The sequence below is a fragment of the Podarcis raffonei genome, chromosome 8, assembly GCF_027172205.1.
Source record: "Podarcis raffonei isolate rPodRaf1 chromosome 8, rPodRaf1.pri, whole genome shotgun sequence".
Lineage (NCBI taxonomy): Eukaryota > Metazoa > Chordata > Lepidosauria > Squamata > Lacertidae > Podarcis > Podarcis raffonei.
In genome coordinates, this window is record NC_070609.1 from 62,832,167 (window position 1) to 62,853,395 (window position 21,229).

At 47.1% G+C, this 21,229-nt stretch overlaps 3 protein-coding genes across 5 annotated transcripts in view; 1 reads left to right on the forward strand and 2 right to left on the reverse strand.

Moving 5' to 3' along the window:
* Positions 1 to 594: 594 nt before the first annotated feature.
* On the reverse strand, positions 595 to 4,059 carry PPCS (phosphopantothenoylcysteine synthetase). 2 transcript variants are annotated; one of them, XM_053400378.1, is made up of 3 exons: positions 3,529 to 4,059; positions 2,816 to 2,919; positions 595 to 1,142 (listed from the first exon to the last, which is right to left on the reverse strand). In XM_053400378.1, exons 1-3 carry the CDS (start codon positions 4,031 to 4,033, stop codon positions 825 to 827), a joined length of 927 nt encoding a protein of 308 aa, XP_053256353.1. In that variant the 5' UTR covers positions 4,034 to 4,059; the 3' UTR covers positions 595 to 824. The 2 variants fall into 2 exon arrangements, with proteins under 2 accessions (XP_053256353.1, XP_053256354.1); XM_053400379.1 differs by lacking the exon at positions 3,529 to 4,059 and having other exon boundaries at positions 2,803 to 2,907.
* A 94-nt stretch (positions 4,060 to 4,153) lies between these two features.
* Positions 4,154 to 11,939, forward strand: ZMYND12 (zinc finger MYND-type containing 12). The gene is made up of 8 exons (XM_053400377.1): positions 4,154 to 4,395; positions 5,403 to 5,544; positions 5,828 to 5,999; positions 6,584 to 6,753; positions 8,404 to 8,526; positions 9,113 to 9,233; positions 10,010 to 10,155; positions 11,704 to 11,939. Exons 1-8 carry the CDS (start codon positions 4,280 to 4,282, stop codon positions 11,821 to 11,823), a joined length of 1,110 nt encoding a protein of 369 aa, XP_053256352.1. The 5' UTR covers positions 4,154 to 4,279; the 3' UTR covers positions 11,824 to 11,939.
* Positions 11,940 to 12,684: 745 nt separating this feature from the next.
* SLC2A1 (solute carrier family 2 member 1) overlaps positions 12,685 to 21,229 on the reverse strand; it is a 41,470-nt gene continuing 32,925 nt past the window's right edge. The window contains exons 5-10 of one of the 2 annotated variants that reach the window (XM_053400376.1): positions 20,364 to 20,526; positions 19,791 to 19,978; positions 18,955 to 19,059; positions 17,636 to 17,737; positions 16,213 to 16,420; positions 12,685 to 15,374 (exon numbers count right to left, since the gene is read on the reverse strand). In XM_053400376.1, the coding sequence (XP_053256351.1) occupies positions 15,181 to 15,374; positions 16,213 to 16,420; positions 17,636 to 17,737; positions 18,955 to 19,059; positions 19,791 to 19,978; positions 20,364 to 20,526 (960 nt within the window). In that variant the 3' untranslated portion in view covers positions 12,685 to 15,180. Of the gene's footprint in view, positions 15,379 to 16,212; positions 16,421 to 17,635; positions 17,738 to 18,954; positions 19,060 to 19,790; positions 19,979 to 20,363; positions 20,527 to 21,229 lie in introns of both variants that reach the window. The other variant, XM_053400374.1, reaches the window with a different exon arrangement.

The window sequence follows — 21,229 nt, forward strand, 5'->3', positions numbered from 1 at the left end:
TGGAAAGTACAGCTGAATACACAATAGTGAAAGCAAAGGCTCTGCCACCTTGCCAGGAGTAAAAAACCGAACCCAAATTAGTGGCACATGGTACAAAGGTGAACATCTCTAAGCCAGAGGTGGGTTTCATGCAGTCCTACTGCCTGATTTCAAAAGCCCCTATGCACAATCAGCTCAGGCCTCCAGCAAGAGTGAACTGCTTCTTCCCCATCAGCCCACAGGGTGGAAAAGAAAAACCATGCCAACTTCTGGCTCTGCCCACAGCTGGCTTCTGTCCCACCCACTGCCAGCACACAGTTTACCACTGACAGGAATGCAAAAGGAAGGTTCCTCGACCCTGCTCTAACCCTATATAATATTTTAACATAGACCCAGAAGGTTATGTATTAGCAAGAACCTTTATATGGCAATGCAAACAGCACCAGGGCCAGTCCTGGTCAGACTATGACCAAGTGAAATGGCCAGAAGTCATTTTGGTCAAGGTGTAGCCATCTAACCTTGCTTGCAAGAAGAGAATATTCAAACATTCCCTGAGGTTTGATTACACAAGGCTAAACAAAACAGGAGATAGGGATGGTACACTCAGAAAAGCCGTGACTTAGGAATGTTTAGATTTATATGGTATATATTTCTAACAAGCAGCAAACATGTGTTGTGCAAAAATAGCCAAAATTATGTCAGAATTTCACCCTTTTGATCCTATACACCATTGTAGTAAAGTTTTGACACGATTTAGCAGTAATAAAAACATCTTCGGTTCACCTCTTAACCATTTGTCTATTCTGTTCTGAGGAATCAAAGAAGTCACTTTTACTCAGGAGAAGTCATTTCTCCATAAAAGCCCTGTGCTGGGACTCAAGATAGCTGACAATCTTCTCTTCGATTTCCATGCCTTGGGCCACTTCGTCATCAGAAAGCGACAGCTGAGTCTCCGAGTCCTTGGTGACCACAATCACGGAGGTTCTCCGGGAGTCCAGCACGTTGGCAACCACCACCTGGTGGCGGTATTTCTCCAATGCCTGCTTTGCTTTGTCAATCAGGATGGAAGGGTTTGTTTCCAGCTTGAATGAGATCACAAACGCCTCTGGAGCCCATTCCTTAACCAGAGGGGATAACATCTTTGGCACCATCTTCATTGTGATCTGCAACAAGGAAAGGAGTATTAGACAAATTCACAGAGGAGATGGCCACGGCTAGAGGCAGTAATGATTCTGCATACCAGTTGCTGTAAACCACAGGAGGGGAGTGCTCTTGTGCTCAACTCCTACTTGACAGTTTTCTACAGGCAGCCAATTGCCCGCTGTGATATAGGATGCTGGACTAAATGGCCCCGTGACTTGATCCAGCAGTGCTCTTCTTATATTCTTAAGAAGTTCAGCATAATGCACACACACTAGGCCTGGGCGATATATCGCCCAGGACCGGTATGAGGAGCAGACCGTGATGTCGGTTTCACTCAGCAGTATATTGCTGGTGAAACCGCCACGGCTCCTGAGTCCTTCTGCTAGCAACGATCACTGGAGGCACTTGCAGGCAGAGCCAATGCAGCTTATTTTTTCAACATTGCGGTATATAGCCAAAATGCAATGTTTGGCTGGTGATACACCACATATTTGAAAAGCTGATATCGCCTAGCTCTAACACACACATGCTCTTGATGCAGCGATAGCCTGAGCTTGGGAAAGGGATGGGTTGGCACAGAGAGAACCCAACAAATAACCCAGACTTTATAAGCAGTCCTAATTTAAAAATCAGGGAACCATTTCTACCTACTCATTGTTTGACAGAGGTTATAACTGTGTCGCAACCCTCTCCCTTATTTCCACATTTCAAGCATTAGGTATCTTGCACACCTACAGCTATCACTGGAGCTGCAACTCTTGTTGTTTACACATGGTCTTTGCTGAGTTTCCAAACACCCATCCCCAAACCTCCCTATAAACTAAGCACCTTGCCTTTAGCTTCTCTTGCACTAAGAGTTACTAACTCGATTATGATCCAAGCAAGGTAGGTTTGCCTTGTATTGGACTAGCCACCTTTTACTACTCTATAACTGCACTGGTGGTTCTGGCCACAAAGTCGGTTTTCTTCCTGCCTGCTATTTTGTGAAAACAAACATTGATGTTCCTTGGGTTTGATATTTATTTGCATTTCTTCATTTGTCCCAGTATGATCATTCCATGAACATGTGTACAGTACAGACAAACACACACACAAGCAGATCTAGTAATAGGGCCTAGACTACCCTGCCCACCCCAGATTCCAAGGAAGAGACCCATCCCAGGGCAACAGAGGAAAAGCTGGTGAGTGCTCCTAGAGGGGGAATATCAAAAGGTGGAGCAAAGTAACAATCTGGTACTACAACCCAGGATTCTGGTGCTTGGCTACAGGCCTCTGTAGTGGATAAATATATTGATGTATATGTTGATAGGTAACTTACATGTGAAGAAATATTGTTAGGAGAATCTATGAGTGTTTGTGCAGGGGAAAACTAAGCTTAGGACCAATCTGACATAAATTAGACACTGAATTCTTGCTGAATCGGGCATCCATCTCTGTTAATGCAGGCATTCTTCCCCTCTGAAAATATTATTTTATTTCTATGCATGTGGAAAGCAAAGGCAAAGGAATGCCTCTATATAAGCCTGTCTAATTTACAGGCCTTTAGCCACTACTTTTGTGGGTTCCCCAGCTCTGGCAACATAAAAGTAATCTTAAACATCGCAACTGGAGTGCTTAATAGAAGAAAAGCCATTACTCCTCTTAATGAACCACAAGTCTCCAGGAACAAAATTCCAGTACCTGCTGAGCTCACCTGTAGGGGTCCATCAGTAGACTGGATCTTATGCTCAGGCATCTCTGAAGCTGGGATGTAGAAATCAGACACAGCTGCTGCCAAGTAAAACATGGCACTGGAACCTGGTTGAGGATTAAGCAAGTGAGAAAAATTGGTACCATAAGTGGTGCTAATTGAAAGACCTCCACAACAATTTCCACATGAATGTGCAAAATTTTAGACTGGAAGGTTTTAAGTTATTTTGAATTTATTTAGTTTCCAGAGTGTTAAATGTTAATAGAAAAATTTTAGAAAGTAAAAGTAAAAAATCCCTAAACCATAAAAGCGGGCATGGGGGAGGCAGAATGCATTTAAACTTATTATCTTAGTCTGTTTTAATTCAAATAGATGATTGTTCTAGACTGCAGTCCTGAGCACGCTTACTTGAGTGTAAGCCCCTCTGAATCAGCAGTCCTACTACAGAGCAAATGTGCTCAGGACTGGGCTCCAGAGCTGCAAGCTTCAATACACAAACCTGGATCCATATTACCCAGTGGAAAGCACCACCCAACAAACATGCTCCAGATCCTGACCCGCAGAAAACGACCTAGCATTGCTGGCAGGAACTCCCAGGCTCACACTTGGAACCCAGGAGAAAACTGCTGCCACTCCGTACCGGCAATACTGAGGTGGACGAGCAGGCGCGGGCACCACGCCCTCCTTTCCTCCGACCTCCCACCACCTCCGCTTACCGAGCGGTGCGAGGGCCCGGGCGGCAGCGCGCAGGAGCGCCAGGTACTCCACCAGGCCGGTGAATTCGAGGACCAGGAGGGCGCCCTCCTCCTTGGCGCGGTGGTAGGCCAGCAGCGCGGGCACGAGGTCCGGCAGCGCGCTGCCGCTGCAGTCGACCACGACGCGCTGCCCACCTGCGTCACCATCGTGCACGCGCAGAACGTCCAGGAGCGCGGGCCCGCTGAGCGGCAGGGCGCGCGCCCAGGGAAAAGCCGACCGTGTGCGGTAGAGGAAGCAGACACCGTAGCCGGCGCGCACCAGCCTCTCGGCCGAGGCCGCCCCGCGCCGCCCGCTGCTGAAGTTCTCCAGGAAGCGGACGGCTCGCGCCTCCAGCGGGACCTGCGTCCCGCCCGACGTCACCAGCGCCACGCGACGGCCCCGCGCCCGCTGTGCCTCCGCCCACGCCCGCACGCGCCGCTCCGTCTCGACCTCCACGGGAGACACCGGAGGCACCTGCTCGGCCATGGCGGCGTCGGCAGCAGGCGCTTCTCTGTCGCCGCGAGCCTTGCAGCGGATTCTGTTTGCGCTACTTCCGCTTCCGGGAGAGGTGCGTTTACGTTCATGCTGCGTGTCGCTCTAGCCGCCCCTTCTCTATGGGCGCTCCCTTGAGGCTTCAGGATTGGTTGGGTGTGACGGAAGCAGAAGGAGCATGTCGGAAGTCCGGCCCGCCGCCTTAGCGACGGCTCCCCTAGCAACCGAGGCGTCGGAGCGATGGAGACGCAGCGGCTGGTGCCGCTCGCGTTGCCTCGCGGGCAGAAGCTCTTCTGCGAACTGTGCCGCGGGCCGGCCACGCTGCGCTGCGGATCCTGCGCTGTCACCTACTACTGGTGAGCAGGGCCGCTCTCCCTCCTTCCCTTCCCCCACCTACTCCCGTAGGCACGGCATGCAGGCAGGCATTCGTAGGGTGAAGCTGGGGAGATGCTATGGAGCGGCGGCGTCCTCAGCGGCTGTCGCCTCCTGTGGTCTTATTTATTTATTTACTTATTTTGCATTTACATGCCACCTTTTTCTCAAGGTGGCTTACATGGTTCTGCCCACCCTCGTTTTTAATCCCCCACGACAACCCTGTGAGGTAGGTTATAGGCTGAGGGGTGAGCTTGAAGGCGACCAAGCTGCGATGCGAACCCTGGTCTCTCCCAGGTCCCAGTCCGACAGGAATAAGGAAGGGCCAGGTCTGGTGATATGTGGCTTTTTAAAGGTCTATCCAGCAACTCCTTTAATCAGTTTTGGATGACGGGGGTGGATCCATAAGCAGAGCAAGCTTTTTGGCTATATTTTATTTGTTTTATTTTTTTAACAAGATTTATGTACCGCTTAAGGAAAGAAAGAAAAAACCTCCAAGTGGTTTACAAAGAATATTAAATATTTGTTGATAATAAGGAAACTGTAAGCATGATAAAACCCAAATATGGATAAAACTGACAGTTTTACCATATATATGCACACTATTATTTCTGTTCCTTGAGATTATATATAGAGAAATAGATATATAGATATAGTTGATATAGAGAAACTGTGTGGTGTAGTGGTTAGAGTGCCAGAGAGACCAGTGCTCAAATCCCCACTCCTCCACAGGGTTGTTGTGGGGATTAAATGAGGGTAGGGAGACCACCTTGAATTCCTGGTTGGAAAAAAGGTGCAGTATAAATGTAAGAAATAAATTCCATTAATTAAAAAGAAATAAAATGAATAAACAGTTGTTTTTTATACTAGTAAACTGCTTAAAGCCTATTTTGGCAGAAAGCACTACCGGTATATAAATTACCTAATATTACAATTGATGCACACATCACAATTTGCGCTGCTAATAGCCATGTCTCTTATCTTTTCTCAGCGACATAGAACACCAGAGTGCCGATTGGGTCAGCATCCATGAGAAAATATGTCAACTTCTTATCCCTTTGCGTACAACATTACCTTTTTACAATTCGGAGGAAGAAAGGAAGCATGGGCGAGAGCAGAAGTTAAGAAGAGAGGTGAGGGAGTGGTCCAGGTCCAGGAGGTTCACGGATGGACAGCAGGGTCCCATTCAGTTCAAATAGGGAGTGGCAATTCTTGAGGTGTTGGGGTCCTGAGATGTGTCAGGTTTTATAGGTCAGAATAGGCCCCGAAGCAAACTGGTGGCTAGAACACCGCAAGTACCAAAACTACTCATCTGAAATAAACAACAACAATAAAAGCTGTGTGTGTGTGTGTGTGTGTGTGTGTGTGTGTGTGTGTGTACCTGAGAGTGGCTTAACAATCCATGCTTCTCCACAGAAATTCCTGGCCGAGTTGACCCAGGCAGTCGCTCAGAATTTTCTTCTTGAAGGCAAACACGAAGATGCCATTCCAGCTGCGTTGCATTCGCTGAAGTTCAGCATCAGTGTACACAGTTCAAATGCTGTGGAGCTGGTGCCAGCGTACCTCATTTTAGCTGAGGCAGGTCTGGGTGAGTTTGGCTGGAGCTGTGCTGAAGTAGTTCTGTGTCAATTTCTAGATAGGGACGATGGTCTCTTTTTAAAAACATTGTAATCGTGTTTTGCGCAGGGATTACGTTGCGGGGATGGCGTGTATACAACAAAACGTGTATACTCAAACTGCCCCCTTGGAACCACCCCCACATGAGCATCCTTACCTTTCTGTTGCCTGTGCTGAGTGGGCTTTGCCCCCCAAAGCAATGCAGAGAGCAGATATATACAGTATGATCACAACTTGCACATGTTTAAGTTGTGTGGCATCAATCATGCGCAGTTGAAGGCCTCCTGGTTGAAATTGCACATATTAAATGCAGACAAGGTGGAGATCTTAAAAGCTCTTTTTTGCATCAGCAAAAACTCTCTCTTCCTGGTGCAGAAAGAGCTTTTAAGCTCTCTGCCTTGCTTATCAGGCAAGTCCTGCTCAGTACCCAGGCTCTGGGGTGCTCTCTCAAGATGTCTCAGTGTTTTCCGAGATCTTGATCAGGATATGTTTGCACTACAGACACAGACCACCACAGATTGCTAACTCTTTTTTGGCTTCTCTCCTTCCTGCCAGGCCTCGGGCACCTTACCCAAGCAGAGGAGTACCTCTCACAAGCCCAGTGGATTATCCTCAAGAATTCCCACTGCAGCAACACCATTCAGTCTGACTTTCATCGCAACCTGGGCCTCCTTCATGCCGCCAAAGGGAACTTTGAGGACTCTTTGTACCACCTGGCTAATGACGTAAGGCTCTTCTAAAGTGTGAGGTGGACCCCTTTTGCCCCCCAAATGGCTACACAGATCTGCCTCATGTTTCTTGACCTGCCACAGCTTGAAATGTCTTCTCTGGTTTCTCACTTTAGTAGGGAAGAGGCTGGATAAAACCCCAACCAGTGCCTTGGATAGTAGAAATTGTGACCTGATCCTCAAGGGGGTCTCCAGGCCATAGCAAAAGACTGCAAGGCTTGTAGAATAATGCTCAAGGCTGTTACCCACATTTTGGGGTTAACTGACCTTGGTTGAGGTTTTCTTTGGTTGTTTCAGGCCTTCAGTGAATAAACGTGTACATGTGAAGAGCTCTGCTAGATCCAGTCAAAGAGCCATCTAATCCCACATCCTCTCTCCCAAACTGACTGGCAGGTACTTCTGGGGGAGGCCAGAAGCCTGCTGTAGCTGTTTCCCACATCAGCAGCAACTGATTTTCAGAGGTAGAATGCCTCTTAAGGTGGAGGTTTCATTTAACTCTCATTGCTGATCCCCATGGCTAGACCATCAATTTGTATAATCCCATTTTAAAGCCGTCTAAGCTAGCAGCAGTGGTCGCATCATGTTCCATCAGTTCATTCTTTGAAGAAAAGCTTCCCTTCTGTCTCCTACTCTTACTGATAGACCCCAAATTCTAACGTCATGTGAGGTGGAGAGTCACTTTTCCCTCTCTGCTTTCTCCACACAAAGCATCACTCCTTAAACATTTGCCATTTCCCCCAAATGTCATTCCCCACCCTCTATTCCGAAGGTATATACAGCTGTCTTGTACCAAATCATACTACTGTTTAGTAGCTTTGCCTATGAACTACAATTGTCAGTGGTTTTCTGAGATTTCTGACAGAGCAAGATATCTTTCCCAGTCCAGCTAGAAGACTCTCTTAGGTCATTTAGACAAGGTGACTCAGAGACAGTGTCAGACTAGGACCTGGGAGACCACAGTTCAAATCCCCTCTCGACCATGAAGCTCACTGGAGTGACCCTGGGCCAGTTACTGCCTCTTAGCCTAACCTACCTCACAGGATTGTTGTGGGAACTGAAAGGGTAGAACCTTATATGGCTTATAACTTTATATGAGAGATGTACATGCAGTCAATAAATTAATGAACTTTGCATGCTCCTGCTCCAACAGAACTTGCACCCAATAAACTAGTGGTTGTATTCAGTGTTGATGCTACTCAGAGTAGTCCCATTGAAGTGAGTAAGCATTTCTAATATAGGCTTGTGAATTTCACTGGGTCTATTCTTAGTTGAACTCAGTTGGATACAGCCCTATATATAACTTTTCTCTGTTCCATATTTCAGATTCACTTCCATCATGGTGGTAGTGCTGACCCATATACTGTAGATAATCTTCTGGTTTTTATAGAATTGTAGAATTGGGAGGGAGCATAAGGGTCATCTAGTCCAATCTCCTGCAATGCAGGAATCTTTTGCCCAACATGTGACTTGAACTCTACCGACTGAGCTATCTATGGTAGTTGTTTTTTTTTAAAAAAAATAATTTTAGTTGATTTTATCCATTGTATGTTTTTAATAATCTCACTGTAGAGCCCTTAGAAACTTTGGCGATTTCACTGGTGTACCAATAGCTGAAATAAATAAATAAATAAATTTATCCCGTTTCAGATTTACTTTTCCTCTTGTGCCTTCGGAACGAACCACATGGCCGCCTCGGGGGGGTACTTCCACATGGCCAATGTCTTCTTCCGTCAGAACAGAATGGACATTGCCGATTCCCTGTACACTGAGGTCAGTTGGCTTGAAGTAGAGGTGATGCTGAACGCGGCAGCCTCATCTCAGGTTCCATCTGTGGTGTAGTGGTTAAGAGCGGTAGTCATGTAATCTGGGGAACCGGGTTCGCGTCTCCGCTCCTCCACATGCAGCTGCTGGGTGACCTTGGGCCAGTCACACTTCTTTGAAGTCTCTCAGCCCCACTCACCTCACAGAGTGTTTGTTGTGGGGGAGGAAGGGAAAGGAGATTGTTAGCCGCTTTGAGACTCCTGAAGGGGAGTGAAAGGCGGGATATCAAATCCAAACTCCTCCTCCTCCTCCTTCTTCTTCTTCTTCTTCTTCTTCTTCTTCTTCTTCTTCTTCTTCATCTCCCCTCTGTGTCATATCCCTATGGAAAAGTGTTATTTTTCTCAAGTGTGCCTTGCGCCCGCACACACACAGCCATCTGTGCATTGTTGGTAGTGGAAGTGGGGGGATATAGCAGCTATATTCTGGATCAGTCCCAAGAAATGTTCAAAGGTGGCCCCAACATACAGTGGACGTTAAGGGGATAGGGATCACCACACCCTTTTCTTTCTTGCTTAATGAGCCCTCTTCTCATCAGGTGACCAATATTTGGCATCACCATTTCAGCCACTTCATCAGCCTCCAGTACCACACGCTTATGACCCCGGCAGAACTTGATATGCTTGCGGAAGAAGAGGAGACTACAGAAGAAGTCCTTGGTAACTTCCACTCTTTCAGATGGCTCCCCCTTCTCCCAATTCCAAGAAAATGGGGTGGTTGAAAATTCAGGCTGCTTCCCTCCTCCTGCCAGAGAGTTAGGTGGGGGCAGGGCAGAGAGATGCCTCTTCTGAGCCTGCTGACTGTGGCACATGGCTACATCTTCTGAAAAAGAAACAATATTCCTCCCCGTTCCTTTTCTGAGCTATTATAACATCCGCAAGTGGGTGCAGATTCAGTCAACCATATGAGGCACCTCTTTTTACCACATATCTGTATTTTGTTTTCTCTTAGGGGTGAGGGGCCTTCATCCCATGAGCCTTTTTAGGCTCTCCAGGCTCACATGGACATTTTGGCCATGTCACACTCACCTGCCCTGCACCTGGTGTCATATATGACACCATTGTATACGACATCAGGCACAGAGGGCAGGTGAAGACTGAGCTCAGCCAAAACAGTGTTTGTAGGCACCGTCAACCAGCAGTCGGTAATGCCCTGCAAAACCTTCTCAAAGCAGTGTACAAAACGGAGCTTTTCATCTGATGTCCTAATGATTGACAAGTAAGCAATCTTGACAGGTGCATGGAAACTTTGCCTACAAGGGGTGGATGAGATAACAGCCCGATCCATTGTGCTAAAAAGAGAAAGGCCCCCTTCAGCTCGGTTTGGTAAGGCTCTTGCCTAAACAGGTCAGCCAGGCCATCCAGGCTCAGAGGTGGACCGTGCTCCCTTGACTGCAGTAGATCCTCCTTCATGGAGTTCCCTTTCTCCCTTACAGATGCAAAGCAGCGAGCTGAAGCAAAACAGATGCTGAGCGCCATCTTAGAGATCCGAGAGCAGTCCCCACGACCTCAGCTGGCTCAAATAGCCAAGATCCTCCATACTCTGGCCATGTTTCATTACTTGATCCTGGATGTGCCAAAGGCAAGTTGACAATGGTGTCTGTTTGGGTTGAAATACATCACATATGCCAGACCAGTGTCATCACCCGGCATCCCTAAGCAATTGCATCCTGACAGGGCCTGCCAGCAATGTTTGCTCTGGTCTTTGTGTAGTTTTTTCCCCGCTCGTTCTGGCCCAGCATTCTGAACAGAGTGCAGCATGGGAAATTAAAATGGGGGCTAGACCCAGCTGCTTGAGTTGTTGTTGCCCCCTGACCAGTTTGTGCTTGGCTCCTTGAAACCTAGAACTTATACCATGTCAGATTATTTGCCCACCTAGTGCAGCATGGTCTGCTCTTTCCTAGTTTTGGATCAAATATTTCTTCTGAAACTTTTCCTCTTGACAAATTAAAAAGGCAGATGTTGTGCCGAACATGGAATGATACTCGGAGTGGATTAATTTTTGGTGTGTGTGTGTGTGTGTGTGTTTTCAGTGCTTAATATGTTCAGAGGAGGCTACAGAGGGAAATGTCTTGTTGGACATCATTGGGAAAGGAATTGAAAATAGAACTACCAGTATTGTAGTGACCTTTGTGCGAATAGATGGGAGACCACACTGAGAAGGTTGTTTCTCAGTCCCACACCTCAAACGAGGCATTGTAGACCAGGAAGAGGCACCTAAAAGAGGAAATGAAATGATCCAAGGGCTGGCAGAGTTGCTCCTGAGGAAAGGGCTTTTCATTGTGGAAAAAAGGAGAGTATAAAATGATGCATTTGTGTGGTTGGAGAGATGTTTTCTCCCTGTCCCATAACACTAGAACTTGAGACATCTAATGAAGCTGAATGTTGGAAGATTCAGGACAAAGAAATTAGTTCTTCACACAATGCATAGCTTAAACTATGGAAAATGCCCCTGTAAGAACTAGCAATGGCCAACAACTTGGAAGGCTTTAAGAGAGCTAGACAAATCCATGGAGGATAAGGCTATTGGTGGCTACTGGCCACAGTGTATCAACGGCTATGTTCTTCCTCCAGTGGTAGAAGCAATATGCCTCTGAGTGTCAGTTGTAGGGAGTCATGAGCAGGAGAGGGTCTTACTTGTGGGCTTCTTGTAGGCATTTTGATAACTGCTGTGGGAAATGGGATGCTGAATTGATCTGCTCCAACAAGGCCTTTTGCCTGCTTCCTTTTCTTTAATGAAAATACTTCGCTAAACTACTCATTGCCATTTGAAACAGCAGCAGAGTTCCCTCCCCTCTTCTTCCCGCGAGTGGCCCAATGGGAATGATGTTACATTATGACACAATGTGGTTCCCAGGGGCATTGCTGGAGAAACAGACAGGAGTGCTTTGTGATGCAACGTTTTGTTGCATGCCCAGCTTACCTATTTAAAGAAGCAATTGATGATCAGCCCCATTCCATCCAACAACAGAGATTGTGTGAGGAAAGGAATATTATGTTAACTGGAGCCAGGGCAGGGCTAATGGGAATCAGGCATTTAAAAGAAAGTATCCTTTTTAACAATTGCTAAGGAATAATGTTGCATGTTCTTTCCTTCCTTCCTTCTCTTCCTCTTGCTTGTCACTCTCAGGCTCATGAACTTGTGATGAAACTTCTGCAAGTTATGAAGAAGCTACCCAAGTATGAACCAAGCGAATCACTTCACCAATTGGTTAAATTGTTGAAATCCAAACCAATCTATGCAAAATAGACCCACCACTGCCACCCTCAGGCCTGGCTTCCCAGATGAACATTAGATGCCAGTCACTAATCATCCTTTCCTGTTTCTACTTCCAGTTTAAATTAAATTGGCACTTCTTAGATATATCTGTAGATTATATTCTTCAACCTGGAGAGGAGCAGATGAACCTCCAGTCCATTTCTTTCCAATTGCCAGAGGCCACTCATCTTCCCATCTGAGCCCCTCACCAGCTGAGTAACAAAATCCAGACGATGATAAATATGCCTTGGGCGGAGAGCAGGCAGGACCGAGACATCCTTTGCAGAGCCAGTTGCTTCAGATTCCTCAGCCAAATGGAAGATAAATACTCTCATACACACCCTCCAAAGGGGAGCTGCTGAAGCTGAAAGCAAAGCATGGCCTTTAACTGTATCTAGGGGTCTCTGTGCCCTCACTGCTGTCCGAAGTCACCCAGCGGCACAAAATTTAAAGCTGTGAAAATTAACCACCACATTGGGGTTTTTTTTAAAAAAAAATCTCTGTGCATATGAACATACAGTTGCACCCATGTCTATATGGGGCATGGTTTGGCTAGAGCAAGGCAAACCCCAGAGCCCAAGCTCAGGCAATATGCTAAGCCATGATTGCTCTGGGTAGCCCAGGAGCAACAGGATGTAGGGAGGAACGAGACCTGCATGCGCTTGCTGCGGGAGGGAATGATGTTCCAGATTTATTATAGCAGCTCGCTGAGAATTCCCTCAGGGAAGAAAGTAGAGGGCCAACGGAGGGGTGGCCTCCAACCCTCAAGGTACCCCCAAGCCCAGGCTGACCCCTCCCCCTCAAGGCACAGGATTTCCTGCAAGGGCTGAAATGAAACCACATGACACAGTCCAGGGTTCTCAAACGCTCATTTCATTTATTCTGTCCATACAAGGTTCTCCTTTCTGTGTGTCTTTTTTTCTTCTCTTTACCCTCCCACCCCTTAACCATTGGCACTTTAGAAAGGAGTTCATTCTGACATCACACCATACACAGCAAATGCAAAAAGTTAACATTTCATTTTCTTTGCAATTCCTAAAAACACTTCTTTTCCAAGTGTGGTCGTGTCTTCAATTTAAAAACAGAAAAATAAATTTTAAAAATACTTATTTTTAAATAGCTGTGTGTCCATTTTCTCTCTTTCATTTTTTGCAAACCTGCCAAGAGCTTCTATCCAAAAAACACACTTGCTCAGGGTCCTTTAAGGGCTTGGGGTAGTTGACTATATGGAGGAAGGTCTAAAATGTCAGTGCATTCAGATGCCACTACAGTGCATATTAATTTTATCTATACAAACAAACAAACAGTCATCTTAGTCAAATACAACTCTTGCTAGAGGACCTAAGATCTGTTTTATCATATATTTATTTACAGTAAAGTTGCTTGTCCATCTGAAACCACACTATAACTTAGTGCTCTATTAACATGGTGGAACAAAATAAAATACATATATATATATATATAATATAAATATTTTCCAGTCTATACACAGTAAGCAGGAAATGTGTGCAGCCATTTTTCACTGAGTCTCTGTCATTTCAGTGAGTCCAGAGTGCTAAGGGAGAGGAGAGGAGCTTGCCAGAGGCCCTCTGCAGCAGACACAATAGAACTGTGTCTTTATGGAGCCTTTTGGTGAAAGGAGATCAATATGTGAGGTTCGGGGTGTTCTTTTGGATTCCTCTCCTGCCCCCATTTCCAAGGCATTTGTCACACCGCATGTCATTAAATGTCTGGAATTTGCTGGCAGAAGGAACAGCCGTGGCCACCGGCTGGCTTAGAGGGCTCTAAAAGGAATTTAGACAAGAGAGGAGGTCCTTTCCAGTGCTAGGCTTCTGTTTCCATGGCTACTGGTTAGTGGAACCTCCGTTTTCATGAGCAGTCTACCTTTGAAGAGCAGAGGTGGGCAAAAAGCAAGCGGGGTGCTTGTCAACTTCACGCCCTCCCCTTGTGACCTCAGTAGAGGCAACTCATTTGTCACCATTTGAATACAGGGTATTTAATGATCAGACAGACCTTTGGGCCTGACCCAGCTGGACTCTCCTCATAGGGTGGGGAAGCAGTAAGGAGGGAGGGCACTAGGGCTGAACAGGGAAACCTTGGGTTATGTCTGCTTTGTTTCCTCCCATCCCAACATGTGGTTGTCCACTAAAAGCTAAGCTATGTGGAGCCAGCCAGGACAGGTGAAAATACCCTCACCATGACATAATGGCCTCAAGAGTCTTGCCCTCCCCTCGCCTACAATTTTAAAGAGGGAACAAATGGCTGCATGATAGCTTTAGGGCAACAGTGGGGAAACTTCCAGGCTGAGGGCCACATTCCCTCATATGCAGCCTTCTGGGGGCCACATACTGGATGTAACCAGAGGCAAAAGTGGGCAGAGCAACAAACATTCCTCTTTGTAGTTTACCTTTCAGACATGCAAAATCAGAGGTGGATACACACACATATATATGTATATGTATATGGATGCCTCTCCCCAGCCAAGCAAGCAAGAGACACTATCACGCTGCAGGGTCAGAAAGGTGTATGGCCCTGCGAGAGTCAGCTCCCGGGCCTGAGCCTTTTAGGACCCCTGCTCCGCCAAACCAAAAAAAGATTAAAAATGCAGTGCTTGCTTTTTCCTAAACTGACTCACTTCTCTCAGCTTCCCCTCTGGCTGCAGCCACCTCTCTCCTCCTGCTGAGGAAGGGTAACCGACAGAGAGGCAAATTAGATTTGGGTGTTAAAGGGTAGGGGTCCTCAATCACTGACCTTTTAAGAAAATATCAAACCTCCTTTTTGTAACAGCCTCATGGGAAGGATAAAAGAAGGAACCCCAATCGTTTCAGGGCCCAACCCAGCAGGAAATTCTTTTGTCATCATGGATCAGTCCTACAGTCTCCCCACACCCCTTCAATTTTTTTTTAAGTGTCTCATTAAAATCAGAATCGGAACAGTTGTCTTTGGATTAAAATGGGCTGCTTCTGTTATTGCAAACTTGGAAGGCGTGTGTGTGTGTGTGTGTGTGTGTGTGTGTGTGTGTGTGTTCCTGCTGTTCTTTTTTTTCCTTCTAAAAATAAAAGTGAGGGTCTGGTCACTGGAAGGACTTACTGCTGCCCCACGGAAGAGGCTCGGCCTCAACCACAGCCGCGGCTTCCGAACCTTGTCAGCATTGAAATCCTGGACGTGAAAAACCAGCTAACTGTTCCTAGGGCTGGGCGTCAGTTCATCGCCTGGAAACCAGGCGGCAGCCCCGGAAAGGAGGCCTCGGCGCCTGCTTCGCCATGAGCCTGGCTTCTGTTTACAAGCGTCAAGAACAGGCAGCAAAGGAAGTGAGGCGAAGGGAGGAGCCGGTCGGGTCTTCGGGGCTTAGACTTGGGAGTCTGCGCCCAAGCTGTGAAATTCATCCGGCGTCTTGTCACTCTGCCCACCGCCCCCTTGGCGGAAGCCGGAGGCAATCTCGTCAAAGGTGCGGCCCTTTGTCTCGGGCACCTTGAAGTAGGTGAAGATGAAGAAGAGGATCAGGAGCACCATGAAGATGATGAAGACGTAAGGGCCACAGACTTCCTGCAGGGAAAGAGAAAGAGGCGGGTTTCATATTGCTGGATCTGCCCCATCAGTTTGGGGCTGTAGCTCTGCCTGAAACCCTGGAAGTCACTGCTGCCAGTCAGTGTAGGCAATAATGAGCTAGATGGACTGATGGTCTGATTCAGTGTAAAGGTAGCTTCCTATGTTCCTGTTGTGTTTCCCAACTGTATACCCTGGCCCCGGCAATTTCCCTCCCTCCCTATCTTATTTCATAATTTATTTTATTTCACAAAATGCATACACCGCTTGATTGTAGAAAACCTCAAAGTGTAAAAACATATTGGTAAAAACAATTAAAACCTGCAATTGTAAGAGTTAATTGACCAATGCTTCTCTTTCATACTTTACTCCTCATTTAAGGGTTCTGAGCATCCTCCTGGTTGTGTGAAAGGTCTGCAAATTAAGTGTACTTTAAACAGCCATGGGTTTCCTCAAAGGATTCTGGGAGCTGCAGTTTATTAAGGGTGCTGAGTTTGAAGACCGCTATTTCTCTCAGAGAGCTACAATTCCCCAGGGTGGTTTAACCATCCATCCCTCGTCACAGGGAATTCTGGGAATAGTAGCTCCAGTTCCCTCACAGAGTTACAACCAATGCGACAAACTACAGCTCCCAGAATTCTTTGGGGAAGCCATGACTAAAGTATTGTAGTGCTTTAAATGTGCGGTGTGGATATTGCCCTAATAACATTGCAGTGCAATACGAATGTAAGCTGACCATTAGGAGGTGCATTGTAAAGAAACACCCGCCCCTTGACTCAAGGAACTGAAGCCCAAATCTATGGGGAAGGCCGCCTTGCCCAGAGTGAAATCAACTTGCCTCAATGTACTGAAAGCTCATCCCCACAATGAAGTTTGACGTCCAGTTCGAGAGGCCGGCCACAGCGAAGGCTGCAGGCCGGGGGCCTTGGCTGAAGAGCTCTGCCACGATGAACCACGGAATGGGGCCCGGGCCGATCTCAAAAAACGCCACGAAGCCAAAGATGGCAATGATGCTGAGGTAGGACATCCAGGCCATTTGCTCCTAGCGTCAAAATACAAGACCAAGTCAGAGCCAAATACATGCATGGGCGTCTGTCCTCATTGCCCACAACAACATTTGACCCTCTATCCCATGAGACGAGTGAGCCTGTGAGTCAGAGAGCAGCCAACCTAAAGTCATACAGGGAGCATCACAGGGAAACTGAGCCCTAAATAAAATATTTCTGTATACTGCACCACACGTAAGCTCATCATTGAGCTGTTTTGTGCTGCCCTAAATTTTATTTTTTTTAAAAGGATGTATTTTATTTTTTACTTCTAAAAAACCTCAGAGCATTCTCCCAAGTGTGCAGACAGTACCTTCTGGCTTCCATTACTGCAATTAAAAATGTATTCATTACTTAAAATGGTGCTCCTCTGCTTTTCCAGTAGGCTCTTTCCCCACCCATTTCTAGAGCTAAGGCTTCTCCATCTGGTGTGCAGCTTTGCTACCTGAATGTAGTAGCAAACCGACTGCTCTGAAGGGCATGCTTACAGACCAGGGGTGGCCAACGCAGCGCCTTCCAGATCTGGTCTGGCTTCCAACTCCCATCAGCCCCAACCAGCATGGCCAGTGGTCAGACATTATGGGAGTTGTAGTCCAGCAACTCCTGGAGGGCACCACGTTGACTAGCCCTGTGGTAGATGAAGGAAAGCAAACTGAGACAGGGACCTAGGCTATTTTTCTTATTTATTTACTCCATAAAATTTATACACCGCTTGATTCTAAGGGGGGGGGGGACAACCTCAATGCAGTTTGCAAAAGTAAAAAAAAAAACATAAAATCAATAAAAACAGAGACTTAAAACATGCAAAAAATAATTAAAACAAGCTAGAAACAGATGTACACCTGTCTGGAAAGGTTTTCCTTTAACAAAGTGCATTTAGCAGGTGCTGTAAAGAGTACATTGAAGGTGCCTCCCTGCTCTCTATAGGAAGGGAGTTCCAATGAGCAGGTGTTGCTACAATATAAGGTTGATTTCTTGCAAGTACAGAATGGCTATTATCTGGCAACTATAGCAGCACCAATTCCTCAGACTGAAGCGGCCCGTGTGCGCATATATGGGGGGGGGGGGGGAGAGACAATCTTGCAGGTCAACTGGTCCCAAGTTGTTAAGGGCTGGGGCACTGGCCAGGATACTCTGCAGTTATTTCAACCCCAAGAGGTGGAGGTATATTCTCAGCTTATTTAATTGTCTTCTGATCAAATGCCACTCACCAGAAGCGCCAAAGCGATGGTCATGAGGACTGCGCACCCTGCCATTCCAGCCAGGCCCACGAGGTGCAGAGTCCGCCGTCCAGCCCTCTCCACCACGAACAGCTATCGAAAGGGAGACAAAGAAATGAGTTCCTCTTTGGCAGGATGAATTAACCAGCAGGGCTCTACCCAGAGCAGTCTGTCCTAAGAAATAACTTTTGTTAGAAGTTCCTGGGAAGCCCAAGGGACCCACTCACAGAGGAGCTGCTTGTTGTGTTTCTGCATGACTTAGAAGTTGTTTTAAAACCTAGACCACTGGTCTACCTAGCTCTATATTGTCTATGCTGAGTGGCAGCAGCTCTCCAGCATGTCAGGCGAGGGGAGTTTATTCTAGCTCTACCTGGAACTGCTGCTGGGGACTAAACAATTGCTGGGATACCTCAATTGATAAGAGCATGAGACTCCCAATCTCTGGGTTGTGGTTTCGAGCCCCACGTTGGGCAAACGACTCCTGCACTGCAGAGGCTGGACTAGATCCCTTTCAACTCTATGATTCTACAGTGGTACCTCTGGTTACGTACTTAATTCGTTCCGGAGGTCCGTACTTAACCTGAAACCGTTCTTAACCTGAAGCACCACTTTAGCTAATGGGGCTTCCCGCTGCTGCTGCGTGATTTCTGTTCTCATCGTGAAGCAAAGTTCTTAACCCAAGGTTCTATTTCTGGGTTAGCGGAGTCTGTAACCTGAAGCGTCTGTCAGTCATTTGAGTCACTCCTCCTGCAGCAAAGTGGCAGAATGACTCCAGAAGAGACACCCCTAGAACAAGGACTCATGAAGACACAGCGGAGCATTTTCCTCCGACAGCATAGGACAGGCATGGGCAAATTCCGGTACTCCAGATGTTTGGGACTACAATTCTCATAATTGGTCCTGTTAGCTATGGATGATGGGAATTGAAGTCCCAAACATCAAGGGGGCCGGTGTTTGCCTATGCCTGTCATAGGAGCACAAGAGCCACCTGTTTCAATTTGGACAGCAGAGGTCCCATACAGAGAGGGACTTCCCCCAGTGTCTGCCTCCAGGAACCCTGCACAAATCTCATTATCTTTAAAAATATCAGAGGCCTGTATTTGGGAGGGGTTAATGAATGCAACTAACATGGGTCTAGTCAGAACAGCACTTAGTTGGATACAACCAACTGCAGATAGAGACTGCAAGATATTTGGGACACCACTGCCGCCAGTGAGCTCCAGTATTAAAGTAGCCCCTGGCATAAGGATGCCCCCTGCCACTATATTTGGAGCACCCCCCTTCTGCCAGCAGCGAAGGAAGGCACTTACCGAGACCACCGTGAAGGCCGTGTTTACAACTCCTGACCCGATGGTAGCATAGACAGGCTGCTGCACCCCGGATTTTTCAAAGATGCTGGTTGAATAGTAGAATACCTAAGAAAAAGAAAGAAGAAATGTAAAGATCCAGCATCGCAGGGCACGAGAAGCTGCCTTATACCAAGTTAGAACATCAGATTAGCTCAGCATTGCCTTAAATGACTGGCAGCAGTTCTCTGGAGTTTGAGGCGTCTCTCCCAGCCCCACCTGGTATGCCACTGGGGATTGAAAACAAAGCAAGTGTTCTGCTACTGAGCTATGGCCTTTCCCTAAAAATAAAACAAGATTATAGTTCTCACCGTAATGCATATAAAGGTAAAGGGACCCCTGACCATTAGGTCCAGTTGTGGCCGACTCTGGGGTTGCGGCACTCATCTCGCTTTATTGGCCGAGGGAGCCAATAGCCAGCATGACTAAGCCACTTCTGGCGAACCAGAGCAGCACACGGAAACACCGTTTGTTTTCTCGCTGGAGCGGTACCTATTTATCTACTTGCACTTTGACGTGCTTTCAAACTGCTAGGTTGACAGGAGCTGGGACCGAGCAATGGGAGCTCACCTCGTTGCGGGGATTCAAACCGCCAACCTTCTGATCAACAAGTCCTAGGCTCTGTGGTTTAACCCACAGCGCCACCCATAATGCATATAGGATTGATTTAATCAGCAATTAGCCCTGATATAGGAGGAAAGGGGCAAAGAGAGAAGATTCCTAGCGTCAGCAGACCACTCGCAGAGCCTCTTCACCCTCAAACCAACCACCAGCTCCTCCGCTCCTCTGCAGCCACTTACCGCATTGATCCCAGAGAGCTGCTGGGAAAGCTGCAAGACCACGGCGATGAGGATGGGCTGGCGGTACATGGGCGAGCGGAAAAGCTCCGGGATGGTGACTTTCTTCTCCTGCATCATCTGCCGGCTCTCCTCCTTCATTTCCTGGAGGTCGCTGCTGACGTCGGTCGTCCCTCGGAGCTTCTTCAGGACTGAAGAGAAATGAGGGAGGAATCAGGTGAGATGCACTCATGACTTGCAGGTGAAATAAGGAAGGGGGGGGAAGAAAGAATAAGAGAGGGCTCTTACACCTTTAATAGTTACACACAGTAAGCTACACATTAAATGTGCATGAGCCCTGTGTTTTCTTCTCTTTTTAATCTCACGATGTTTGCAGCAACTATTTTATTTACTTGTGACATTTCTAAACTACCCTTCATCTCGAGGGATCCCAGGGCAGTGGATAAGACAGCACATGACCTCAGTCACATAGCTCCACCCAGAAGCATGCTACCACTGTGCCACATGCCTCCATGGGCACTGAACATGTGCAGGCCCCACTCTAAAGGCCTCTTTCACAAGGAGGCGGCTGCTCACCACTCTTGGCTTTGTTCTCCTCGTTGCGGTTGATAAGGAGGAAGCGGGGACTCTCTGGGGCAAAGGGCAGCAGGATGCATTGCGCCAAGGCAGGAACAAAGATGAACCCCAGCAAGAGCGGCCACAGGCTATCGCTCCCCATGATCAGATCCATGCCGAACACCTGTAGAGGATGACATAATAATAATAATTTATCATTTACACCCCGCCTATCTGGCTGGGTTTTCCCAGCCACTCTGGGCGGCTTCCAGCAGAATATTAAAACACAATGATTCATCCAATATTAAAAGCTTCCCTAAACAGGGCTGCCTGACATAGTAAGGAAGAGGAGGCAGGTTTAATCTGGGAACTGAATCTTGGAGAGGTAACAGTGTTTGAGAGTTCTACATTTGCCTGGATCTCTCAGGGTGTTGTTATGGGGTAGCTGACACAAGCACTCTCTCTCTCTCTCTCTCTCTCTCTCTCTCTCTCTCTCACACACACACACACACACACACACACAGTCTTTTGTACCAGGCCTCAGATCTCCTGTCCTGACTCCCCACTTAAGAAAAAATTCTTGCAAAAAATATTGGGTTCTAGCCAATGCTCCTCCTACACAGAGTAGACCACTGAAATTAAAAGACAGGTCCATTCAATGGGCTTACTCTGAATGAAGCTGAGCTGGATACACCCCAAAATAGTTATGAATAAAACACACACTAGAGGGTTGTATCCACCCGAATTCTATTCAGAGTAAGCCCCAATGAAATTAATGGACCTAATTTGACCGTGTCCATTTCACCGGGTCAGTCCTAGATTGGACTAGCACTAGGTACAACTCACAATATGTCATCTACACATGTAAACACGGTTTCATAATGTCA

Bases quoted from the DNA above. Each gene is read 5' to 3' on its own strand.
- PPCS (XM_053400378.1), bottom strand. From the start codon at position 4,033: ATGGCCGAGCAGGTGCCTCCGGTGTCTCCCGTGGAGGTCGAGACGGAG. The intron at 2,920-3,528 runs GTAAGCGGAGGT...ATCCTCAACCAG, and splicing joins CCGGGCCCTCGCACCGCTCG to GTTCCAGTGCCATGTTTTAC. The intron at 1,143-2,815 runs GTGAGCTCAGCA...TCCTTGTTGCAG, and splicing joins CTACTGATGGACCCCTACAG to ATCACAATGAAGATGGTGCC.
- ZMYND12 (XM_053400377.1), top strand. From the start codon at position 4,280: ATGGAGACGCAGCGGCTGGTGCCGCTCGCGTTGCCTCGCGGGCAGAAG. The intron at 4,396-5,402 runs GTGAGCAGGGCC...ATCTTTTCTCAG, and splicing joins TGCGCTGTCACCTACTACTG to CGACATAGAACACCAGAGTG. The intron at 10,156-11,703 runs GCAAGTTGACAA...TGTCACTCTCAG, and splicing joins TGATCCTGGATGTGCCAAAG to GCTCATGAACTTGTGATGAA.